Source organism: Berghia stephanieae, unplaced genomic scaffold (genome assembly GCF_034508935.2).
Source record: "Berghia stephanieae isolate SIO BIC M18660-M18661 unplaced genomic scaffold, UCSD_Bste_1.3 scaffold2328, whole genome shotgun sequence".
NCBI classification, from domain to species: domain Eukaryota; kingdom Metazoa; phylum Mollusca; class Gastropoda; order Nudibranchia; family Aeolidiidae; genus Berghia; species Berghia stephanieae.
Genome location: NW_027623433.1, coordinates 1 through 10024, shown reverse-complemented (window position 1 = coordinate 10024; position 10024 = coordinate 1). Strand labels below are relative to the sequence as shown.

The 10024-nt window shown below is 37.3% G+C and overlaps 1 protein-coding gene across 1 annotated transcript; it reads left to right on the top strand.

Annotated features, from left to right (window-relative positions):
- Positions 1-763: 763 nt before the first annotated feature.
- On the top strand, positions 764-10016 carry LOC144961370 (sideroflexin-1-like). Its single transcript, XM_078894596.1, has 7 exons — positions 764-933; positions 1260-1358; positions 1620-1695; positions 7720-7805; positions 8499-8626; positions 9434-9533; positions 9914-10016. Exons 1-7 carry the CDS (start codon positions 857-859, stop codon positions 10014-10016), a joined length of 669 nt encoding a protein of 222 aa, XP_078750722.1. The 5' UTR covers positions 764-856.
- Positions 10017-10024: the final 8 nt, after the last annotated feature.

The following is a 10024-nucleotide window of genomic DNA, read 5'->3' as shown; positions in this document are numbered from 1 at the left end:
TTGGCCAAACAGTTGACCACTCTATCACTTCAATTCTCCTGGTTTATTGATCATTCATACCACATGTGGTTGAGCTTTCGTCTTACTGAAAGATCATTTTTCAGCCAATCAAAATATCCTGTTTTGTACAATTCTCTCAAAATTGATCAATCAACATGTCTTTGTTGTTCCAAATCATTGGCCCGAATCTGTTTTGAATTGATTTATCCTGAAACCTGGCACAATCCGGGTTTATTCCTTGCAGTATGTCTGGCATCAAGAAAGTGATCATTAAAATGGTGCATCAAAATGTAAAAATCTTGTGTTCCATTTGTAACAAGTGGATGATTATATCTTGGATTGTTGGATGCTATTCCAATGATGTTTAAACAAAAATGGAGTATTGTCATGGTTAAAGAAATAAATGTGACTAAAAGCTTGGGTATAATTAATACTTAAGAACTTTCAAATTAGAGCTATCAATCAAATCTTATCGACCAATTTGCTCCTGATTTAAGTGAGCTTCATTAGCTGCTAATATTTGCCAGGAATTAAATTTTAGTATTTTGTTATGCCTTCGTATAAATTGTTCATAATATTTAGAAAAATATCTTACTTTGAAGTCTAGTAATATATGTCTAAAGATATATCGTCATAATGTAAAAAGTATTAGCAGTTTTTATTAAAGTGTTCAATAATATCGTCAAATTAAATGAAATTTTAAAAAAAATGTTATTGCTATTCAAACACAATATTTTATTCATATTTTATTTTTATTTACAGAAAAGGAGAGTTGATTCAAAACCTATCTGAGGATGAATTGTGGCAAGCCAAAAATTTGTATGATTCAGCATTTCATCCTGACACAAAGGAGAAAATGTTTATTTTGGGAAGAATGTCAGCTCAAGTGCCGATGAACATGACTATCACAGGCTGTATGATGACCTTTTACAAGTAATATTTAATTATTCTATGGTACAGTGGCCACACACTTAAGTTTTTCATTTTGGTAGGAAATTTTATTTTTCAAATATCAATGATTAAGATGACCTCTGACTTGTTACGAATTCTCCTGAGACTTCATAGGGGGTGAACTCAGTCAAACAATAATTAAAGTGAAAAAAAGCAGTTTTATTTGTTCTCGTGCTTTCTTGTCTTTGTTTTTTTTTTTCCTCCCAAAAGTACAATATTCTATACTCTTTAGAGGAGGTAAGTAAGATTTTTTTAAAAACCATGTTTTCATTTTTTAATCTCTTTTATTTTGATATCTAATGTTTCAGAACAACTCCTGCTGTGCTGTTTTGGCAGTGGTTTAATCAGTCTTTCAATGCAATCGTCAATTATACCAACCGCAGTGGAGATTCTCCAATAACAGTAAAGTAAGTTTTAGTACAGGGATTTGTTGTTTATCATTGTCTTAATCTAAGAGAAAAAAAATCTTTTTAAAAATAGAAATTAAATTTCAAGGGTGCAGAAATGTGCAGATTTTAAGTATTTTTTTTCTTTTCATTTGAAACAAACCATGTAATTTGTAAGAATGAATATTGAAGCCTTTTAGGAAAAAAAACCCTGTAGAAACTTATTTTAGAAAATGAATGATCAATATAACTTTTTTTCCTTCTAAATTTCTATAATTCCAGCCAGCTTGGGGTGTCTTATGTAATGGCAACAACAGGTGCAGTAGTCACAGCTCTCGGTTTGAACAGTTTGGTCAAGGTATTATTTCATTTATTCTACTAATACATTATTGATTCTATACCTTTCGCTAAAAAAAAACAACTCACATCGGCCAGAGGGATATAATGTACCAACATACAAAACTACATGTGACCGTGAACGTTTAAGTCTGATTGATATAATTTAGAGAGAAGTAACCACCAAAATGGCGTCTAGAAACAAAAGCAAAGGGCTGAGTGATGTCATTTTCATTTTTTCTATGGTGTGAATGGTTTATAGCCATGACATTTTCTAACTTAGTTGTTTTGTGTGCTTGAAATTTATATAGATTTGTATCTCAACATCGTGTTATAATTTTAGATATCAATGGTGTCCTGTGCAAACCATTCAAGTCTGGAAGAGATAGTTTCTCAGGAGTGTGAAAAAACCTGTTGATTGAGGAATGTTTATTGTTTATTATTGTTATAGTAATTATTGTGGTATGACACTCGCTTTCGGATCAGAAGGTCCTGAGTTTGAGCCTCGCTCGGTGCATAGTTGAGTCCTTGGAAAAGACTCTTTACTCACATTCTCTTACCTGACTCAGATGTAAAATGAGTACCTGGCCGTTAACAGCATTGTCTCTGTTGGAAAAAATTGTAATATCGCCTAACAGGCGTCGTGTCTCAATCGACGTGTTGCTGTTGGTCAGGGACCTTTTGTAAAGCGGATATTGCGCTATATAAAAGCTCAATTCCTCCTCCCCCCCCAAGATGACTTTATTCAATTACCAATACCATGTTTTTGGTTCCAGGAAAATGCATTTATTCATTATGTAATGAACTTTTACTTTTTACATGGCGTTCAATCATCACTGTCTTGGACAGTTTTGAAGTCAAAATGTGACAAGAAAGTTGACAAATCTTTTAGACATTTTTTAAATGTCTAAGGAATGAATAAAGTTGTTGCTACTCAATTCTTTGTTGTTTTTTGTGATTAGTTCCTGCTTAAGTCATCTAAGAGACAATAAACCTTAAAGGTTACGCTTAGTTTTGTGTGGGTACAATTGATCTGGCAGGCAGAATAGAAGAATATTCTACCTAACTGCCCACCATCAATTGTGATACAATTCTGTCCTTTTCATTCAAAACTAGTCAGTGCAAAATGTGATCTTTGGATAAAATATCAGATGAACACGTCTGTTGTATTTTTGGTAAGATGGTGATGATAAAAAGAGATATAAATCAATGGAACACAAAACACAGCTTATTCGTTTTCTATTTACAACGGAAGACGTTGCTCTTTTCACCAAAGGTTTCATACAGTCACAAGAGTTACAAAAGTGACTCGTCATTCGTACATTCATTCATTCATTATTAATTTTTTAATACATTACATTCCCCCAACCTTAAATAATGCTAATACAGAAATAAAAGTTAAGGTGAATATATATCTCATAAAGTAAGGTGTTGCTGATTTTCTCTGCAAAATTATTAATAGTTATTTGATGGGTGAGTTTCTTACCGACTATCATAAATTTAGAAGTTGTTTGATGAGAGATAAAGAACAAGTGACGAAACAAGGTCACATAACAAATTATAAAGATAAGTGGTTCAAATGGTCATGGTAAAATTACAAAGTTAACTTTTCCGGTGGTTTAATTGTTCTGTTTGATCTTCTCAACACTGGTGTGGTTCGAACATTACTTTCAGATGTGGTCGGCATCAGACTGTTTTCATCATCTGCTGACTCATCTGTGGTAGAAGTAGTAGACGTGGGTTGTGTTGACTGATCTGCCAAGTCAACTGGTTTGCTATTCATTGCATTACTCATACCCATTTGTTCAGTGTCTATTTCCCTTCCCCCTCTTTAGAAAGAGATGCCCCAGTATCGAGATCAGCATGAGTTGGGATAATGTGATCTGCATGAAAGCGTTTAACTTGATCAGTTTCATACATTTGAACTCTGTAAGACATGGGACCTGTTTTCGCAACAATTTTGGCAGGCAAAAATTTTGGGTCAGATGGATTGGTATTGCCTTGGTTTTTAACAAAAACATTGTCATTAATGGTAAAGTCTCTAAACTGAGAATGTTTGTCATGGTAAGTTTTCTGACAGTCCAAATTCTTTTCAATAGTTTTGCGCACCTGATCATGAATTAAATCCAAACGAGTCTTTAATTTTCTACCAAGCAACAGTTCAGCTGGGGTGAGGCCTGTAGTTGTTTGTGGCGTTGATCTGTATTTCAGAAGAAATCTGTTTACGCGTTCAGGAACACTACCATTGTTCATTTTCTTCATCGCCGACTTGAAGGTGGCAACTGCTCTTTCAGAGGCCATTTGTAGATGGGTGGTATGGTGTCGATTTGATGTGTTCTATGCCGTTGAACCGAAGGAAATTTTGAAACTCTTCGCTGACAAACGATGGACCATTGTCCGAAACAATTTTATCGGGTAATCCATGAGTTGCGAACACATGACGAAGTTGAAAAATAGTATCCGCTGAGGTAATCCGTTTCATAATGTGAATTTCTAGCCATTTAGAGTGCGCATCCACAATAATTAAGAACATATGACCTAAGAATGGGCCAGCGAAATCAATGTGAAGACGACTCCAGGGTTTGGTTGGCCAGTTCTATGATTGTAGGGGTGAGTGAGCGGGTACGTTCCTAAAACTCTGGCAATTGGCACACGATTTCGCACAGAATTCGATATCCATATCAATTTTGGGCCACCACACGTAACTTCTGGCAAGCATTTTCATCCGAACGATTCCGATGTGATCCTCATGGATGAGTGAAAGAATATCCCGTTGAAGAGACGTTGGAACAATGATACGCGTACCCCACAACAGGCATCCATTGTCGATGCTCAATTCGAGCTTGCATGCGAAATAGGGTCTAAGTTGTTCGCTAATTGTAGTGGGCCATGGATGACCATGTGCAACGATTTGATACACCTGACGAAGTACAGGGTTGGTGGTGGTTTCCGATGCGATGGTGGTACTGGAGATGGGTAGGTTGTCGATGACATGGAAGATCTGGTGAAGATCTTCAGGAAACGGCGTAGGTGCTGCTACTTCAGGCAGTGGTAGACGACTGAGTGCATCTGCGTTGTTGCGTTGACCTGGGGCGTGTTTCAGTTGGTAGTCGTATGCGCTCAGAATGACCGCCCATCTCTGTACTCGCGATGATGCGTGGTCAGGTAATGGTTTGTTTTCTCCGAAAAGACCCAATAGTGGCTTATGGTCGGTGTTGATCGTAATATGTCGTCCAAAAACGTATTTGTGAAATTTTCGTAATCCAAAAATGATAGATAACGCTTGTTTGTCCAGTTGGGAGTAATTTCGTTCTGCTTTATCCAACGATCTGGAAGCAAATGCGATAGGTTGTTCATTCCCATTGTTGAAATGGTGCGAAAGAATCTCTTGGTGAGGCATCGCAGGTAACGACAACAGGGATGTTGGGGTCGAAATGAACCAGTAGCTCCGTGGACATTAAACACGATTTTGAATCGTCGAAGGCTGATTGCTCAGCTGATGTCCATCTCCAGGTGCTTCCTTTCTTTAGTAAATCGTATCGTGGTGCAAGACGGTGTGATATGTTGGGTAGAAATTTGGAATAGTAGTTGATCATTCCAGGGTAGGCTCGTAGTTCCTGGATTGAGGTTGGTGCAGGTGCTTTTCGTACGGCTTCAATTTTCTTAGATTGTGGAGCGATGCCATTCTTCGTGAGGCGGTATCCAAGGAAATCGATTTCATCCAGCAGGAATTCACATTTATCCCCTTTTACGTTCAGTCCCCTTTCTTCACAGCGCTTCAACACGGCTTCAAGTGTTTCGAAGTGTTGTGCATGGTTGGCGCCAGTGAGATACAGATTGTCGAAGTAGATCACCGTGTTTTGGATATCCTTGAAGACAGATTCCATTACCCGTTGGAAGATGGCTGGGCACGAAGATGTGCCATATGGTAGTCGTTTGTAGCGATAAAGACCACGATGCGTGTTGATCGTCGTGACGTTTTGGCTATCAGGGTCGAGAAGAAGGTGAGTATACGCATGGCTGAAGTCGATGGTTGAAAACTTCTCACCATGTGCTAGCCTGTTGGCCAACTCTTCTATCCTCGGAATTGGATGTTCTTCCTTTGCAACCATTTTGTTGACGGTCACTTTATAATCCCCACATATGCGGAGTGTCGAATCAGATTTGAGAATGGGTACGATTGGTGTTGCCCAGTCTGAGTAATTGATCTTCTCAATGATGTTGTTATTTTCTAGATGTTGTAATTCTCTTTCAATTTTGTCCCGAAGAGCAAATGGTGGATGGCGTGCTTTTTTGAAGATGGATGTGGCGTTTTCTTTCAGGAAGATGTGTTGGGTGTGGTTGTTTAGTAACCCAGCATTGTCGTTGAACACGTTGTATTTGGAAACCATTGATTGGAGTTCCTGTGCGTGTGTTTTAGCGTTGGTGTGGCAGATGTTGTTCCAGTTGAGTTGGATGGTCTCCAACCAGTTTCTTCCAAGTAGTGGTGGACCAGCGGTTTCAACGATGAGTAGAGGCAGGTTGGTTGCTTGCTGTTGTTGGTACTGGACATTCACGCGACATTGTCCGCGAATCTGTACGGTGTCTCCTGTATATGTTTTCAGGACAACAGTTGATGGTTTTAGAGGTGTATGTGACAATAAGTTGTCGTATGTTGTTTTCGGTAGTATGGTTGCTGATGCGCCTGTGTCAAGCTGGAATGACACTTCCTTCCCTTCGATTTGAAGCGGTATCCACACCGATGTGTGTGTTTTTAAGTCCTGTTCCATGTTGAAAAGGTCGTATGCATTTGGTTCAGGGTGATCGACATTGTGATGATGTTGATGGTGATTTTGGTCTTCTGATACATAATACGATCGATGATTCCTAGTGTCGCATTTAGGTGTGTGTGACGATGGTTTATGATGCTGAGGTTGGTGGTTGGGTCTGTTTTTCGATTTACATACCTTGTACAGGTGCCCCACTTTGTTACAATGAAAACACTTCGCGTTGATCCATTTGCACGGAGTGCCTCGGTGGTCACTGCCGCAGCGTTGGCATTTCGATGATGTGTGAGACTGTGACGTTGAACTCGGGTTGGTGAAAGTTTTGTGTTTAGGTTTGTTGGCGTGGTCATTGTTGTTGTAGCGGTGTTGACGAAGATGGTGTATCTTATGGTCTTGGTGGGGGCCTGCCGTTAGCAAATCTTTTGCTCCTGTTTCTGATGTGGTCACAGCTTGGGCGATAGTGACTGCTTTCTGGAATGTGAGATCAGTCTCAGAAAGTAGTCTGCGCTGAATCTTTTCATCATTGATCCCCCTCACCAGTCGCTCGCACAGACGTTCTTCCAGTGTTGTGCCGAATTCACAGTATTCACTCAGTTGCCTCAGTGACACAATGTATTGATTGATGGATTCTGTTGGTGCCCTGATCCTATTTTCGAACCGGGTACGTTGCACGTATTTCAATGGTTTTGGCTCGAAGTGATTTTTCATCAGCTGGCAAATTTCATCGAGTTTTAGTTCTTTGATATTTCTTGGTGTGGCCAGATTCCTTAGTAGCCTGAAGTTTGATGGACCGATAATCGTGAGGAATGTTGCAGTTTGTCTATTTTCGTCTTTGATCTGATTTGCCACGAAGTATAGTTCTACTCTTTCGAAGTATTCCGAGAATGACTCTTTGCTAACGTCAAACTGTTCTATCTGGCCGAAATTCATCTTAGTTTGCTTAAAATATGGTCTAGGAAGGTTAAATCTAATACTTTACTTGTTGATCCTCGTCGCCAATGTTGTATTTTTGGTAAGATGGTGATGATAAAAAGAGATATAAATCAATGGAACACAAAACACAGCTTATTTGTTTTCTATTTACAACGGAAGACGTTGCTCTTTTCACCAAAGGTTTCATACAGTCACAAGAGTTACAAAAGTGACTCGTCATTCGTACATTCATTCATTCATTATTAATTTCTTAATACATTACAACGTCTTTATATGACAGTTTGTAGATTAGATTAATGAAATATTGGATATATATTTATTTGTTTATTTTTTCTTCCACTCTCCAGAGATTTCCTCCAATAATTGGTCGGTTTGTCCCATTTGCTGCTGTAGCAGCTGCTAACTGTATAAACATTCCCTGTATGAGATCAAGGTCTGTATTCACCTGAATTGAATCAGAACTTTCACTTTCCTAATTATTCACAATATTAGCCCCCTCCCGAATTTAATTCCCCTTCCCAATAAGATTTGATAGGTAACAGGAATAAATGGAGAAATAAAAATAGATAAAAGCCATGTTGAATATTGAGAGCTATCCCGATTTCAGACCACATTCTGTGGTGAAAAAATTGACATCTGCAGGCATATTACTACTAAAACTGTGATCAGTGTTTACTTTTGAGCAATGTTTCAAGTAGTTTTGATCCCAATATTTTATTATTTGTTAACAATGTCCAAAATTTAAAAAAAAAAAAAAAAAAAGTATAAATAAAATGACTTGAACTTTTATAGTGCAATTCCACCAAATGTGCTCAATGCACTTTACAAGGGGTCCCTAGCTAACACCTGTGTACAGGAAGAGAATGTGAGTAAAGAGCCTTTTCCAAGGACTCAACTATATGTCGCTCAGAGTGGGACTCGAATCCTGGACCTTCTGGTCTGAAGGCGAGTGTCATACCACAGGATCACATAGTAGCATAAATGTTGTAGTGAAATTAAATTACTTTTGAATAACCTGTATATTTTGTAACTCATTCATTTTTAGAATAGCTTTTTTAATCAAAGAAATTAGAGAGATTGCTTATGTAAATCTTGTGTATTATTTGCTACAAACAATGAATTTCAGAGAGATCAGCCATGGTATTCCAGTGTTTGATGAAAATGGAAATAGAGTTGGAGAATCAACAAATGCAGCCAAGAAGGCCATTTCTCAAGTTGTCGTCTCTAGGATCTTCATGGCCACGCCTGGCATGAGTAAGTGAATTGCTCACTAATCTTAGTTCTTTGTCCTGTCTACTATATTTTTTTTTTTCTTGACAAAACATCAAGTATCAAATCTGTGTCATTTTATTTCATTATTTTGAAATTAGCTGCATTTAAAACATAGTCTTTAGCTTATTTCAAATACTTGTTTTTCGTGATTTGTTCCAAACAGTTAAAGAAACATACCCCCAATTTGAGTTTTCATGTAACATATCTTTAAATTTTTTGGTTGAACATGAAATAAGACTTTGTTTGTTGTGTTAATTTTATCAAGATAATTTATTGACGTTGTGATAAAGGAATAGTTTGGTGAGAAGTGTATTTTCCACATTAAGAATATTATTGGGAAACCATTCTTGTGATATTGTCATGATTATTGATTTGCTCCCTCCAGCTTGGATACATTCCATGCTGATGAAACAAGTCGAAACATCTTAGTGGGGATGCAGCTCTGTTCTTGTGTAAAATGTTTCCATCTCATTAGATCCATTGGGAGAGCTTATACCATGTGTGCCCAGTTGGGATAATAAGAGGTGAAAGTGTTGGCCAAGCTAAAGTTTTGATATTTTCATCATCTATCTAATGTTGAATGATGAAAAGACAAATTCTAATCTGTGGCAGACAAAACATCCTTAAAATGGCAAATGTTAAGGGGCTTTCTTTCGGGGATCACTTTATTTCTTTTTCTTGTAAATATAATATCACAATACACACATAATTGTATACAAGCATTTAGACTGCACTGGGTAGCAATAAGAATGATTTCATTGTTTAAAGTATGTATCATGTTTTCTCCAGTGATTCCACCTTTTATAATGAATGCCCTTGAGAAGAAACCTTGGTTAAAGTCACGTCCTTACTTGAATGCTCCAATCCAGGTCTCTCTCATCGGAGCCCTGTAAGTACACATTTTCTTTTTAATTCAGGAAATAGACTTAAATATTCTCCAATGTCCTACTGTTCTTGACAAAATTGAACTGACACATAAAAAAAAGAAATCGTTAACACAATCCTATGATCAAAGTTGGTAACAGGAAAATATGCTTAACATAGCAGCATCATTATTTTTGTAAGAATTGAAAAGTACAGGCTAAAATAGTTTTGTCTTATTTTTCAAAACCAGGAAAAAATATTTAGATCATTTACAACTTATATGATATTCTGATTTAAGATGCAAATTGTACTCCTGGTTTATTTTGAAATTTTCATTGCCTGTGTGTATTTGCTTCAATGTTATATCTTTCTACACACTCTAAATTTTATTATTTTCATCTACAGATTGGTGTTTGCGACTCCATTGTGCTGTGCCTTGTTTCCACAAAAAAGGTATGTTGAATACTCAATAATAGTTCTCTATTTCTGTCAAACTGATAAAAATTGAAGGAATAT